This window comes from Remersonia thermophila, chromosome 5, assembly GCF_042764415.1.
Source record: "Remersonia thermophila strain ATCC 22073 chromosome 5, whole genome shotgun sequence".
NCBI lineage: Eukaryota > Fungi > Ascomycota > Sordariomycetes > Sordariales > Chaetomiaceae > Remersonia > Remersonia thermophila.
This window is the reverse complement of record NC_092221.1, coordinates 872,582-887,897: the sequence shown is the minus strand read 5'-3', so window position 1 is coordinate 887,897 and position 15,316 is coordinate 872,582. Positions and strand designations below refer to the sequence as shown.

The window sequence follows — 15,316 nt, the reverse complement described above, 5'->3', positions numbered from 1 at the left end:
AACCCGACCCACGCGGTTCGAAAACGCCAGCCCATTAAAGCCGCGACATGAACGGTCGGGTGTCATCATCCGCGACCGTTGTTGTGCCAGGCCAGGTGTAGTCGTTCTATAGGGTCAAGAGAACCCTGTAAAGAACCCTTCTTCCAACGGAGCAATGGGTGCTTTCTGCCCATGCATCCGGAAAGAGGTAAAAAAAAGAAACCAGAAAACACAAACCCTAAGACAATCCCTCCGGGGACCACCCCCGTTCCCGTTCCGTGAACGCCGATGCAATGCTGATGGTGGGGAAAAACAAACGCGCAAATGATACAAGGCGATTGCGGCGTCGGCACTTTGTGGTTGTGCTCGAGGCAAGTCGACCTGGTGGTTTTTTTCTTTAAATGGGGGTATGATCTGTGTCGTGAAATCATGACCGGGAGGTTTTCGAGGGTGTAGTGTACACGTCAGCGGCGAAGAATGTGATGAAGGTCGTGATGGCGAGTTGGTTGGTCGAAGAGTCAGGCCATGATCTCGACGTGCAGCTCGAGTCGCGCAGGTTGGTCCAGGACGGAACTAAACCTTGCGGAAATCTGGCGATGGGGATGTTGGTTAGCATCCCAGGATGCATCATCGAGCGGCAAGAGCAGAAAGCCAAGTCCAACTCACCTTGCAACACGGGGTAGATCATCTCGAACGCCTGATAGATCTCCTCGCGCACCTTGGCGCCGGTCAGGACGATCTTGCCGCTCACGAAGATGAGGAGCACGATCTTGGGCTTGATCATGCGGTAGATGAGACCCGGGAACAGTTCAGGCTCGTAGGAGCTGAAGTTGTGGTGCTTGGACGCCAAGCCCTCGAGGCGGATCGGGAACTTGATGTCGCACGAGCCGACAATGTTCTGGATCTTGAAGTCGGTGAACTTGGCGTTGAAGCCGAGCTTCTGGATGATGCGAGCGTACTTGCGCGAGGCAAGCTTCGAGTCATCCTCCGACTTGGCACCCGTCACGACCATCTTGCCGGAGGCGAAGATGAGGGCGGTGGTCTTGGGCTCACGAATGCGCATGATGACGGCCGCGAAACGCTTGGGGTTGTACTGCTTCAGGTTAGCACTGCTTGTGGCGAAACGGTTGAGGACAGGAACGACCCAAGCGGCCGTGCGTCGGGCACGGCGCGAGGGGTTCCCGGCTCAACACGTACCTCCGCATTGCGGGCGTGCAGCGCGATGGTCTTGAGGTCCAGACGACAGTCCAAGTTGACCGTCGCGACGATGTTTCTATACATGGGTCAGCCCACGGCCCCGAAAGCTCGACCCGACACTGGGTTTGCCTACTGAAGGGTGGGCGTGATGCCGCTCGGTCCCGCAGGACCGGCACCCGGCGTCGCAGAGGGGGTCGCGGGAGTCACCCCAGAACCGTTTGCGGCTTGAACGCCCTGCTGCTGCGCGCCACCGTTCGCCATTCCGCTCTGCTGAGGCGCGGGGTTCGCGATCTCGTTGGCGCCACCGGGGAAAGACAGCGAGCCAGGCGCGGTGAACGCCTTGGCCTGCGCGGCGTTGGACGGGTGAGTCTGAATGGCCTCCATCGTGATGATCTCTGGATGGTGGGGGGATTCTAAGCGACTCGATCGGGTGTCTGATACTCGCGCGACAATTCTATTTCGCAAAGCGCGGTTAGAGAATTATTCTGGGGTTTTTCTTTTGCTCGGGGAGAGCAGGATCAAGGTGGGAAATGCGGTGTGGTGAGAAAAAGGAAATTTGTGAGGCTAGAGAGGGTGTGTGTTTGTTTGTGTTGCAGGTAAAAAAAAAAAAAAAAAAAGTGGCAGAGGGGCACGGCGACGTGGGGAAGAGGCTTTGTTGTTTTGGTCGCCGTCGAGACCAAGCCGCAGCGGGGGAGAAAGGTTGTGTTTTGTTTGTTACGAGGGGTAGGGAGAGGAAGAAGGCGAGGAAGCGGAGGAGGGGGGGGACACCGTACCAGATGTGGGAGATGAACAAGTTAATGTCTCCCCCCTCGAACTGTTTGTCCCGCCTTTGCAAACACCCTCGAAAGGATGGGTCGAAGATTTTTCAATCCACGACCGGGCCGGGGGTTTCCTCTTTGGTGCTTCTCGCTGCGCTTCGACTGCGGCTGGCGACAGTCTCCCAAGATCCCGGCGAAGAGAGAAGGTTGGCGCCTCGACCACGAGCGGAGAGGGCGGCGATGACGGCGTCTGGCACCCACGGAGCACAGGCGGCGGCGGCGTGCCCACACTTCAACTCACGGCAAGACGGATCCTCTTGGGGGGTCTTCGAGGCGGAGAATAAGGCAAGGTTGCGCACAGAATAGCTCTTGTGCAAACGGATCTTGTTTTATTACCCTTCGTTGGGGATCAAACGGTCGACCGCGGACAGACGTTCCGAGCGTGGACGGCAAGCCCTGGCTGTGGTCCAGAAATGAGGGAACGATCGCCTGTCTCTGTATCGACAGATTAATCCTCCACGTCTAAACGAATGAGAGGTTGTTTCTTGTGCCCACACAACGCCGTGTTCTTTTTGAGGCCTGTTGGCTTTTGTCTTTCGAGGAGAAGAGACCACCGTTGCGATGCCAGACGAAGGGGGTTTGGCAAGTCTCAACGGCCGACGATGATGTCGTGGAAAAAAGTGGATCTTTTTTCTTCGGTGATGGCAAGAAGGGGGCAGGGGGGTGTGTGGGTCTGAAATTTGTGGCCGGATGGCAGGGAGCAACGGCCGGTTTGGGTACTTCCGCGCGCGAGCTTGAAAAATTGGGGGGAGCTGCGACTACTTATAATTTTTGCTCCAATGCCTGCGGGGCGCCTCAGGCAGCAACGCCCCCCGAAACAGGTGTGGCGGGTCCTGCTCTCTTTCGTGTTTTGCGGCTTTCTGCTGAGCCAATCAGAGCAAGGCCCTGCAGGCTTTGAGCTGGCCTGCGTCCAATCACGGCCGTGCATGTGCGCCCAAGCTATGGTCCCATCCCTGCATCGGTCGTCAAAGTACCGGTACTTCGACCAAAAGCAAACCCACCCAAGACGGTGCTTTGCACTCGGGCTGCTTGATCTCCAAAATCCTGCACCATCGGCGCAGGGTTCGCGTCTCCAGAGAAACCCACGCTGAAATTCCATTACCACGTCGTGAAACTTTGGTTTTCCCCTGCTACCAAAGTTGGACTGATCCTGTAATGCACCCGAAGGGCAGCTACGAGAATTTGTTCCTTTCCATGCTCTCCTTCTTTCTTGCTCTCCAGCTCCTCAATGTCATGAAGGATGGACCTGTGGTGTCTTCAGCCCTCCTCGGTGCGGCCGCGACAACCATGATACCAACGATGGCTACCTACCTGCTTGTCTGAGATGGCTGTTTATTTCCGCGAATTGCGTCGTGCTCTTCAGGCTGCTCTGGCTGTCTTGATCTTGCATCGGCGGTCGCTCACATCCTCCTGACTCGATCACGTTCCCTCGACAGTCACTCCTCCGACCCGAAACGAACCATTCCGGCCAACATTCATACCCTCTCACCGGATCATGGCAAACGGTCGGTCGACGGGTTCGTCAAACTTTCGAGCACATGCAGTCCGCCATCGCCATCGCCATCGCCATCACCAGAAAATCGCCTCGGAAACCCGGGTGCACACCAACGACCCTGCCGACAACACACGCTCGTGGCCAGCAACAGAACTAACACGGGACGGAGGGGCTTGTCGATCCATCAGCAGCCTTCTACAGATGATCTCTCTCGTTCTCGCCGGCGCAACGGGATGGCATCTGCGGTCGCGGCAGGAGGTTTGCCCTCCCATGCCTCACCGTCCCACATGTGCCGTCGTGACGCGTCGCATCGGGGGCATCGGGAGCGTCGGAGGCCGGCACGGGCGGCAAACCGCCACATTTCCCCATTCCACTACCACAAGACCACCGCCTCCCCTATCCCTAGAATCTGCTTTTGGAACTGATCGCAACAGGGTCGCCGGAAACCAACTCCCTGCCGTTTTTCATCAGATATTTTTGACCATCCTGGTTTTTCTTGCATTGCATCTATCCACCATCCCGCTACCGACGTGGCCGCTTTGACAATGCGCAGAAACTCCTGGAACCGACCGGAGGTGACCATGGACCCGCTTCCACGCTGACGCGACAAATCCACCCGCAGGCTCTGTGCTCCACGGACCTCCTCAACGATACGGATGAGAGATGCACTCGTTGCGTCAGCGCCCTTTGGCTCCCCGACATCCTTCCGACGTTCTCCTGATTGTGCAATAACTCTTTTTTTTCTTTTGGCAAAAGACGACATATCCAGAGGCGCGTTTCATCATCCCACCCCTCTGGCGCGTTTGCGTGGCTGCTCTCTGTCGGTCGGGCGCCGAACAAAACGACCGTGCCATGCCGAGTTCAGGGGTAGCAGAGTGTCTAGCGCCACCGCTGGGAAGTACTGGTACTCGTGTGGCGGCTCGGGAATGGACCTTGTGCCGTCCCAGCTGGCGCGCCCGTGGCTTCAAGCCCACCAACCAACCCCGGCGCACGCCCACCAACTTCCCGCTCCCAGCCCTGTTCCGTGAGTCATCGTCATTTCATCCCTCGCATCTGACCTTCTGGATCACGATATCTGGCCTCTTTTTGTGGCTGCAAAACGAAGCCAAAAAGCAAATCATTATGATGAAGTGACGATTTCCTCTCGCGACCGGTGAGGTCAAAGACCATGCTTTTCTTCTCGGCCGTTTTTCTTTTCGGTTGCTCATCCCGCATCCCAAGGATCGTTGCGGACCGTCGTTGTGAGCGCTCACCCAAGGAATGATGAGATTGCGCGATTGCCACAAGGGCCGCGTCTGTGCCCGATCCGTCGGCCACCCCCTTTTTTTCTTGCCAAAACCAACCGACTCCGGCGCGCCGCGCCCACCGCGGCCGTTTGTCGTACACAGTCAGATGCGCACGTGTTTTTTTTTTTTCTTTTTTTTTTTTCGCGTTTGACGAACCACCAGCTGATGCTCGGCTGTGTCGGTTGGGGTCGGTTACTTGAAAAAAAAAAAAAAAAAACGAGAGGGGCAAGGGAATGCAAAGCATCATAATAATGCAAACAGCCAAGGGCCGGCAATTTGCATGCGGTGTAAACCGGCTACTCCGGGGACCGGATGGATTTTTTTTCTCTCTTGTTGCTTGCCGGAGCGCGCGGGGACCGGGACCCCGGGGCTTAACCGCGCGTCCTGAGACTTGGGAGGCTGGCTTGCCCGATAACAGCCGCTGATAAGGCACCGAGGCCCACGGCCAGCCACACGCGTGCAAGATAGGAGGAGGTCTCTTGGACGCACCTGTGCGATAAGAGCTAACAAACAGGCCAACGAGCATCTGCCAAAAGGGCAAGTATACAGTAAGTACGTATAATCCTGCAGTTTTCCCTCTACCCCAAAGTGATGCTATGCATGATCAAATAGCCTTACGGAGTCCTCGATTGGCTTCCGGGTTGCTCGGTGAGCTGTTTGCGCTGCATCAGGTATCTCCTGTCCCTCCCGCCACGTGACCGTCTCGTGAGGGTCAGAAGGTGAGTGGAGGAGGACCCGACACAGGGGGGGGGGGGAGACGCGCGAAATTTTCGTCATTTCGTCATCCCGTCGCTGGCACAGCCACCTCTGTGGGGCTCGGTAACCCGCGTCAGCGGAAGCCGGTCGCCCTCGGGACAAACCATGGACGCGGGGAGACGCGTCAGCATCGCGTTCGGGGCGTCAGCTAGGTCGCTGGAGCTCCGGAGCTTGCTTGCTTACTCCCCGTGTTTTCCCAGAGGGGTCTGCAGAGCTTGACAACGGCAACCTATGTACTATAGGTATCAATGCCTTTTTTCCTTCCCAGGCACAGTAACCACCCAACATAGCAGCCTGGGACGCAGTCTGTCCTTCAGATCCCTGTCCGGGCCCATCTTGCTGTGCACTGCATAGTAAGTACTATGTACCTACGATGTATGTCAGGCGTTCTGGGGACGGCTCTTCCAAAGCGTCACTCCCTTGATCACGACCTCGACATGCTGCAACATCTGTTTTCTTTCTTTTGATTTCTTAACAGGTGTTGACTCTTCATCTTTTCATTTCACGGGCAATGGCAGCAGCTCGAAAGAAAAAAAAAAAAAAAAACCAACCCAGTTCTAACCAAAGCTTGCTAACGGTACAGTACATACACTCCCCCTTGGGATCCGAGCACCAGACCACCACCGCCGTTCAGTCTATGCCCAAGGCTCTTTCTGAATCTTTCCAAGAACATCCCCTTCTCCTGCCTGTATATCCACAGGTCCTGTCCTGTATGGCTCCCAGTGACGGTTTTTTTCCTGTTGCCTGATTTTTTTTTTTTCCTTCTGCTTGGCTTTCCTCCCTTGTCTTGTCTTTCCACAAGGACAATACGATCCATCTCAAGTCATGTAATACTTGGGACCCTCGCCACCCTGAGGCACCTGCCAGTTGATATCCTGGTTGGGAGCCTTGATGTCGCACGTCTTGCAGTGGATGCAGCTGGCATCGTGTCAGCACAGTCCTCATGCCCTCTTGCCAACAACAATGACGACGGGGGGTAAGACAAAGGGGAGGGCCAAAGAAAAAAAAAGGAGACCTACTTTTGCGCATTGATCTGGAACCTCACGCCCTCCGGTTTCGACTCGTCCTCGACGTACTCGTACACACCCGCCGGGCAGAACCGGCTCTCGAGCCCCTTGAACGGCGGGTACGTCTCGGCCGCGTGCCTGTCCCAGTCCTTGACCTGCAGGTGCACCGGCTGGTCCTCCTCGTGGTTGGTGCCCGTGCGCGACACGCTCGTCAGCAGGTCAAAGGTCAGCTTGCCGTCGGGCTTGGGGTACTCGATCTTCCTGCACTGGTCGGCGCGCTTGGTGGCGGCGTGGTCGGGGACGCCGTGCTTCAAGGTCCACGGCGCCCGGCCGCGCAGGACAAAGGCCTCGAGGCCCGAGTAGATGATGCCGCCGTAGACGCCCAGCGGGGTGTGGAACGACGGCCGCATGTTGCGCACCTCGTGCAGCTCCTTCCAGATGGACGACTTGCGCAGGGCGTCCTCGTACTCGAAGAGGAAGACGGTGTTGGAGGGGTCGGCGGCGGCGGCGGCGGCATCGGCGGCCTCGTCGTCGGAGCGGGGCCGGTCCTTGAGCGCGTTCCACGTGGCCTCGGCCGCGAGCATGCCCGACTTCATGGCGTTGTGGGTACCCTTGACCTTGGGGACGTTGACGAAGCCGGCCGAGTCGCCGATCAGGGCGCCGCCGGGGAAGGCGACCTTGGGGATGGACTGGAAGCCGCCCTCGATGAGGGTGCGGGCGCCGTACGAGATGCAGCGGCCGCCCTCGAGCACGCTGCGGTAGAGCGGGTGCTGCTTGAGCTTCTGGAACTCCATGTACGGGGAGAGCCAGGGGTTGGGGTAGTCGAGGGCGACGACCTGGCCGATGCTGACGAGGTTGTCGCCAAAGTGGTACATCCAGGCGCCGCCGTACGTGTCGTAGGGCAGCGGCCAGCCCATCGAGTGCGTGATCTCGCCCTTGCGGAACTTTTCGGGCTGCACCTCCCACACCTCCTTGATGCCCAGCCCGTACGTCTGCGGCTGGCTGTCGCGGCGCAGGTCGAACTTTTTGATGACCTGCTTGCTCAGGCTGCCGTGGCACCCTTCGCCAAAGAGCGTCACGCGCGCGTGGAACTCCATGCCCCGCTCGAACGAGTCCTTGGGCTTGCCGTTGCGCCCGATGCCCAGGTCGTTGGTCGCCACGCCGCGCACGCTGCCGTCGGGCCCGAAGAGCACCTCGCTCGCCGCGAAGCCCGGGTATACCTCGACGCCGAGCTCCTCGGCGCGCTCGCCGAGCCACTTGGTCAGCTCGTTGAGGCTGACGATGTAGTTGCCGTGGTTGTGCATCTGCGGCGGGGCCGGCACGGGGATGGCCATGGTCTTGGTCAGGAACCGCATGCGGTCCTTGCCGGCGGGGGTGGCGCCCGTGAAGCGGTTCGGGTTGCTCTCGTCGAGCCAGTCGGGCAGCAGCTCCTGGAGCGCCGTCGGCTGGACCACGGCGCCCGACACGATGTGGGCGCCCAGCTCGCCGGCCTTCTCCAGCAGCAGCACGCGGAACTCGTCGTCGCCGGCCTCGTTGGCGAGCTGCTTCAGCCGGATGGCCGCGGCGAGGCCGGCGGGCCCGCCTCCCACGATGCACACGTCGACCTGGTCGCTCTCGCGCTCAATGGTGGCCGGGTCGAACGAGCCGTCGTCGTCGTCGTCGGAGCGCCGGGGGCTGGTGGTCGAGAGACACCTCCGGACGCCGGGGAGTGGGGCGGTGGCGAGGGAGCGGGCGAGCGTCCGGCGGGCAACATCGGGGCGTCGTAACCGGGCGCCGGGGAGGAGGGCGGTTGTTGTTGTCGTCGTCGTCGTCGTCGTCGACAGGGTTCGGAGGCACCGGGCTTGGTGGAGCCGGGTTGCCGGTCCTGCCGAGGGACCGCCGGCCACGGCCCTTCGGCAGAGGCTGGATGTGACGCGGGCGGACGCTGACATGGTTGCTGTGCGGAGTAAGGGAGAAGAAGGCGGGGAGGGGACGAGCCGAACAGCACAAGACCAACCAAGATCCCGGGAGGGGGGAACGAAGGAAGAGGAACAAAATAAAAGAAAAAAGGAAAACAAGAAAAGAAAAGAAAAGAGCCAATTGTTGCCCCGCGATGGAGGGAGGGGCGCAACCAAGGGCGGCGACTCGGAGACTGAAACACACGACTGAGTCGGCCTCTCTCTGCGTACAGGTTTGTATACTATAATAATTACTAGTAAACAGAGGGAGGAGAACAGAGAGAGCAGAGAGCAGAGAGCAGGGAGAGAGCCGAGGATGAGGGAATCACAAGGCCGCTCCGAGAAGTCAGACGTTCTTGGTAACCCGGGGTTCCAATGGCCGGCCCGCTCTGAGAGCTTTCGGCTCCGACGTCCCGTCTTCGCAGTAAGCTTGCTTGTCTCCCTTTTTTTTTTTTTTTTTTGCGGTGGCCGCTCGGTACCCGCCGCCCGCAGTCCGACCCGCATGCGCAAACAAAGCCGCGCTTTTCGAAACACAAGCACCTCGGTGCCCTCCTCTCTGCCCTCGTTCCTCGCCTGTGACTCCACCAAAACTCTGGAAAAATGACGTTCGCTGAACTTTGGTGCCGTGGGAGGAATTGGAGCGTCGAGCCAATCGACGGTTTGGCATTTGACACTTGGCGCTTGGCCTGTGCGCCGCCGAATTGCGGAGCAGGGGAACCAAGGGAAGTGGGGCCCCGCTTCCCCGAGGAAAGCCGAGCTGCCCTGCCTTGTGTTTGTTCAAGTGAGCACGCCCTGTCAGACGGGGGGAGTTTGTGATCAGGTCACGTCTGTGATGGACCCCCGGCGGCGGGACGGAAGATTGCTACGGAGTAACTATAATAGCACGTACCTGGCCAGGGGGAAATGAACGTCAGCGGAACGCAACCCCGTTGATGGCCGCTGGCACATCGAGGAGGGCATGAAAGCTCAATCCAGGGCGCAGTTCTTCTAACCTCCAATTCAACCCTCCATTACGGGTTACACTAATAACTAAGCATTAACTAGAGCGATTCATATCGTGTGCCCATGCATAGATCGATATATGCACGTCCACCGTACCCTACGCCAACTCCGCCAGGTATCTGTCATCGTCACCATCTAGTCATGATGAGAAAAAAAAAAGCATGCCAACACCCCAATATCCCCCCATCAAGCGGCATCGCCTTCATGACCGACGGGTACCATCTCCCTCCTCCTCCTCCTCCTCCCCCTCCTTCTCAGCACTCCACTCACTCACATCTTCCCCGCATTCCCCTTCCCACCCCCCGGTCCAACGCCCGTAACGTTCTGCTCGGGGATCTGATACCTCCTCGCCTGCCTCTGTCTCTTGACAATGTCCCAAAAGTCATATCCCTCAACTTCCAGCATCTTGGTTTTCTGCTCCTTATGCCGCCGCTTCCTCTCCTCCTTCTTGCGGCGTTTGCGCTCCTTCCGCCTTGCCGGCTCGAGCGTCTCGGCGTACATCCTCTTGACCGTCTTCCAGCAGTTCTTGGTCCCGCGGTACATGCGCTTGATGGAACTCTGCACGCGGTAGCTAAAGGCGGCGATGAGCGACAAGATGATGATGGCGATGGACGAAGGCAGCGAAATGGCGCCAATGTACCCGAGGCTGGGCACCCTTTCGTCTTGCCACTCGATCGTGTTCATGCCAAACAATCCCGTAAAGAAGGTCAGCGGCAGGAAAATGACGGTGAAGGTGGTGAAGATCATGACCGAGAGGTTCTGGCTCGACGCGAGCTCGGCCTGCAGGCGCGACCAGCGGACCTCGTCGACCTGGGCCTGGCGCTGCACCATTTCGAGCATCTTTTCGTACTAGAGCGGAAAAGTTCAGACGTCAGCACACGCTCGCGCGGATCGGGACCGAGGCCTTGGGCTTACGTCGTTCCTCGTCGTTTCCACCCGCTTGACCAGCTCGTTGGTCTGCTGCTTGTAATCCTCCAGATAGTCGAGCGCCTCGTCCAGGTAATCCTGCCCGTTTCGCGTGGCATCCCGGAAGTCCTTGCTCGTGTAGATCTCCTTCATCTGGCGAATCGTTGATTCCTGCATCTCAAAGAGCTTCTGCAGCGTCGTGAGCTCGTCCTCGAGGTCGCGCAGCTCCAGCAGCGCCGACGTGTTCTCGCGATTCTCGCGCTCCGCCCTCTCCAGCTCGCGCCGGTGCCGCTTCTTGATGGCGCCGGGGCTCTCCCCCTCCAGGTCGGAGGCGTCCGAGAGATCCTCGTCCTCCTCTAAGAAGTCTCCTCCGTCGAGCGCGTTGGCCCGGAAGCGCTTCATGTTCAACGTCATTCTCTCGGCCTGCCCAACGTCGGTCAGAACGCGCACGTGCGCAACAGAGAAATAGACAGAGAGAACACAACATACCAGCATGCCAATCGCTTCGTCAAACACGCGGAAAATCTCCAGGTCGGGGTGAGAAGACCGGTCAAGGAGCACCGTGACGGCGTGCCACACGATCAGGGCCGCGAGGTCCAGCGTGTTTTCGGTCCGGCCCGTGAGATCGCCGTTGAGTTCGTTGTAGATGCTGCTGCGCAGATCCGCCTGCTGGAAGAGCGTCCCTTCAGTCGGCGAGGACTCCCGCTTCGGAAAGAACGTCACAAGAGTTTCTAGCAGAGCTTAGTCTTTTTTTCTTCTTGTCGTCTTCGCCATACCCGAGAAAAAAAGGTTTGTCAACTTACTCATGTCGATGGACCACATCCAGAGCTGGTCCACCATCAACACGTTGCCGTCCTTGAGTCCGGTCTCGGGCTCGAACGTCGACTCGATATCCGAGTCATCGACGTCGCTGTGCGCGTGCTCGTGAACCGACGGAGAACGGGCAGCATCCATGCTGAAGCTGAACGGGCTGGTGGAGGGCGGCCCGTTGAGATGCTTGGGAGGTATGTCTTTCTTGGTCAGCTTGTACAGCATCTGGTCATCGTCCCGCGAGTTGGTATCCCGGAGGGAGTGATGCCCGAACTGGTCCAGTGTCCGACGGCAGTTGAGCGGGGGGTCGAAGCCGATGTACTCCCAGATGACTTTGAGCTCGAGCGACTCCTGTTCCGCAACCCACTTGGGCACCGGCTTGGCCCTCCCGTGGCGCCGACGCCGCGAGATGAGCTTCCGGCGCCGTATCATCCTATGGTACGTGTCGAAGTGGAGGTAGGGCATGTACAGGAAGAGGCAGCTGGGCATGCTGCCGGAGACGGGGCTGAACAGCGGGGTTGGCATCCGCGGCGAGGCCAACCGGTCCACAGAAGAGAGGTACTTGCACATGGTCTTCATGTACGCCGGCTGGGACTCCGAATTGCGGTTCTGGATCTGCTTGGACGCCCAGTTGTCGTAGTCAAACAGCCGCGAAAAATCCACCGACATGTCCTTGGCCAGCGTGGCAAAGATCTCCTTGACCCAAACAGGGTTGTTGAAGGGCATATGAACCCACATGAACTTCCTAAGCGCCGCGTTGGGCCGCGAGAACCCGGCGGTGGTTGTGAGCTCGTGCTCCCTCATCATCAGCTTGGCCTGCTGCTTGGCCATGATGTCCAACGTCCGGGCCCGGCTAAGCCCCCCTTTGAACTGCCTGGAAATCGGCACCTCCCTCTCCGACGCAGTCGTGCTAATGCTAGCCGCGCTCTCTGGGCTGGACGGGCGGGTTACCGGCTCCGAGGGCGCCTTCGATCTCCTGGGCGGCGGCGGCCTTCCTCCACTGCTGCCGACACTTTCATAAGGGGCAGACGACGATCCCAGCGGCAAGGTCTCGGCCCGCGAAACCCCAAGACCGACCTTGGGTGGAGCATCCCCGGCCGAAAGGTCGCGGCCGTTGTCCTGGCTGGCGTCGCGCATGCCGGGTCGCCGCCGCCGGCCGCGCTCCAACCGCTCGGCCAGGCATCGATCGGGTCCTCTCTTCAAAAACTCCTTGAACGGATACTTGGTCGAGTAGAGGCGGATGATCGAGCCGCCCTCGGCGTTGGGATCCTCTTGGAACAGCGGGCGCGGCGATATCAGCGCCGCATCCGGGTCTTCGTAGAAGCCAATGACCTCCACCTTGACCAGAGACTTGAGATGCAAGGGCGTGTGGGTGTGGGCGAGGCTCAGCTGGGCGGCCTTGTCGATGGCCTGGGCCAAATCGTCCAGGTAGGAGTCCAGGATGCCGGCGTTGCTCGGTCCGAAGGCGGCAATGTGGGCGTGATCGCTATCCACGGCATACACGTCTTCCTCCCAAACCTCGAGGAGCGCCGACTTGACCGAGACCAGGGGCGCGCCAAACTGGACCTCGTTGAGGAAGCCCGTCGCATTGGACAAGACCGACTCGCGCGTCTCGTAGAAGGACCAGAGACGGAACTCGCTCGCCATGTCGACGAACTGTTCGTGAAGATCGATCAGATCCGTGTTGCGGACGCTGATCTCGTGGGTCAGAGACGGCGGGAGGGTTCTCTGGAGCCCAAGAAGCGTTTTGATGCTGTTCTTAAGATTGGGCATGGACATGTAACTGGAGCCCCGATGGGGGGTTCCTGCGACCGTCAGGCTCTGGAAGACTCCCAGGGGGGTCCGTGGCACGAGAGGGCTTACCAAAGAAGGTGGCACCATGGCAGTTGTCGACGATGCAACCGTACTTGGGGTCGTGGTTGGCCAGGACCAGAGCGTTTTTGACGACGAGACCGCCGATACTGTGGCCGATGAAGAACAAGGGGCGCGATTCCTTGTGTTGGGGTCAGCATGGAAGAAGGCAGAGGAGATGGCATCAGGGGGGGGAAGAGAGCCACACTCACGGTGTTCTGGCGGATGCGGAGCACCTGATCCAGCAGGTCCTCGGACAGCGAATCCAGCGTCGTGTCGTCCTCCAACACACGGTGCCTGTAGAGCAAGATGCGTGCCTTGGGAGCCGCCATGCGGAGGTCCTTGGTGATCCAGGGGCTCGGGACGCGAACCGAGGGCTGGGATCCGCTGGTCTCGCCGGCATTGCTGAGGGTCTCCGAAGGCCCAAGCCCGATGGTCCATGTCTGGATGGGGTCCGCTCCGGGGCAGGGAACGGCAATCACGTCGACCTGGGTGTCGTTGTACCTGGAACGGCCGACCTCTCCATCAATGTGAGCGAAGCCAGGCTCCGAGTCGGCGGCGGTGAGGGACACCATGGAGGATGCCGTGCTCAGGCACCTCCGAGGACGTGTCTCGTCAAACTCGATCCGGGCCCCATTGTCAGGAGGCGGCGAGGGGTCGTCCGAAAAGTCCCTGGCCTGGACTTCGTCGGTGACGGTCGATTTTTCGTATTGGAGATCGTTGATGCTGGTGTTGCGTCCGTCCATCCCGCCGTGTATCCAAGACGGTTACACGGGCCAACGATCAACAACCAAGATGAGCCCGTCCGGATGCTTGGGGAGAAGGGCAGGTTCAGGACAGGCAAGGAAATGAAAAGAGAAGGAAACAGGAAAAAAGCGAAACGAAGCGAGGAGTAAGCATTCAAAACACCGCCAAGTTCATCCACGGGACGCGCCGAGCGGCACTGCCTCCCCGGTTGCTTGAGTGGCAGTCGACAGGGGCCATTGCGCACTCTGCGGGCTTGTTGTGTAAAGTTGGGGGGCTGGCATAGGTCCCCAGGCGACCAGGCCAGCCAGCAAAGTGGGCAAGGCAAACCCAGGCGAGGTCTTGTGCCGAGGACTGGGGTGCGCTAGAGCCAAATGAGCAGTTGCCATTGCTCAGGGCGGCTCAGTGTGTCTGCGCTGGACTGCTCCGTCCAGGGCTGCGTGCAGGGTCACCTGAACAAACTGCTCTCGTGCCAACAACCTGGAATGGAACGGCTGAAGAAGAAAAAAAGGGCTGGCCACCTCACCCGTGGGGAGTGTCCGGATCATTGCGCTAACTACCTACACTAACTACCAAACTAGCACGTATTAATAGTGTATGTACACTACCTACGTAGGTAGGTAGCTAAGGTTTCTGAAGCACCTATCCTGCCAGAGAGGGTGGCATGCGGTCAAAACGTTGAACCTGACCAAGGCAAGGTATCTGGGCAGGTAAGGTACCTGGTAGGTAGAGGTACCAGGTCAGGTTGAGAACCTTGGTGTGGTGTGTTGCACAAATGCACCCGTCTACCATTCATGTGGTGGATGCCGTTATTGGTTCCGCGCTACCAACCCTCCATTGGAGAGAGGGGCGTAGGGACCTACCTACGGTACCTTAAGGTAGGTCAGATCGGTACCTAGAATGGAAAGATCAGGAATCAGGAATAGGAGCTCGGAAATCCTTCCAGTGGTAGGGAAAAGATACAACCTGCTGAGTAAGATGGCTTAAAGTGCCTTGCCCACCAGGGCAGCCTGGTGTGTGCCTTTCCATTGCCCGGCAATGTCCTCGTGGCCCATCACCTGAACTGATGGACGGGGGGCGGTTGGTGCAAGGCAGCTGCTGAAGAGTTCTCGACAGCAGGCAGGCCCCTGTCTGCCCGGGCTCCCATCTCCTGCTGCAGACACCTCCAACACGTGGAAAGTTCGCAGAGCGGCGACAGGTCTTCCCCAGATGGGACCCAGCATGTATGCCTGAATTCAAAGGCATCCAACTGCTCGAGCTTAGGCATCCACACCTACCAGGTATCAATCGTGCCAAGAAAGAGCCTCCAAAAAGGTAGCCACCTTAAAAGCCACCTCAGCCAACAAGGCGCACGGGCCACAACAGCCCGCCGCCAATGCCCGTGGCTGCTCCATCATCCATGGACCTCCCGACCCATTCCATTCTTTCGGCCGACCTCACACGCCGAAAAAAGCACTGGACTTTCCTGCAAACTGCAACGACGTTGTCCACTTCCAAAAGTCTCGACATCCCCGACCCCATCAAAGAC

General features: G+C 59.0%; 3 protein-coding genes across 3 annotated transcripts; all 3 read right to left on the bottom strand.

Annotated features, from left to right (window-relative positions):
- Nucleotides 1–552: 552 nt before the first annotated feature.
- On the bottom strand, nucleotides 553–1,560 carry VTJ83DRAFT_5469 (uncharacterized protein; the record flags this gene model as incomplete). The annotated part of the gene is made up of 4 exons (XM_071012072.1): nucleotides 553–569; nucleotides 646–1,072; nucleotides 1,177–1,252; nucleotides 1,310–1,560. The coding sequence occupies 4 exons, from the start codon at nucleotides 1,558–1,560 to the stop codon at nucleotides 553–555; spliced, it is 771 nt and encodes a 256-aa protein (XP_070864844.1).
- Nucleotides 1,561–6,349: 4,789 nt separating this feature from the next.
- Nucleotides 6,350–8,469, bottom strand: VTJ83DRAFT_5468 (uncharacterized protein; the record flags this gene model as incomplete). The annotated part of the gene is made up of 2 exons (XM_071012071.1): nucleotides 6,350–6,449; nucleotides 6,551–8,469. The coding sequence occupies 2 exons, from the start codon at nucleotides 8,467–8,469 to the stop codon at nucleotides 6,350–6,352; spliced, it is 2,019 nt and encodes a 672-aa protein (XP_070864843.1).
- A 1,278-nt stretch (nucleotides 8,470–9,747) lies between these two features.
- On the bottom strand, nucleotides 9,748–13,790 carry VTJ83DRAFT_5467 (uncharacterized protein; the record flags this gene model as incomplete). Its single annotated transcript, XM_071012070.1, has 6 exons — nucleotides 9,748–10,326; nucleotides 10,393–10,806; nucleotides 10,873–11,114; nucleotides 11,187–12,998; nucleotides 13,057–13,186; nucleotides 13,257–13,790. 6 exons carry the CDS (start codon nucleotides 13,788–13,790, stop codon nucleotides 9,748–9,750), a joined length of 3,711 nt encoding a protein of 1,236 aa, XP_070864842.1.
- Between the last annotated feature and the right edge of the window lie 1,526 nt (nucleotides 13,791–15,316).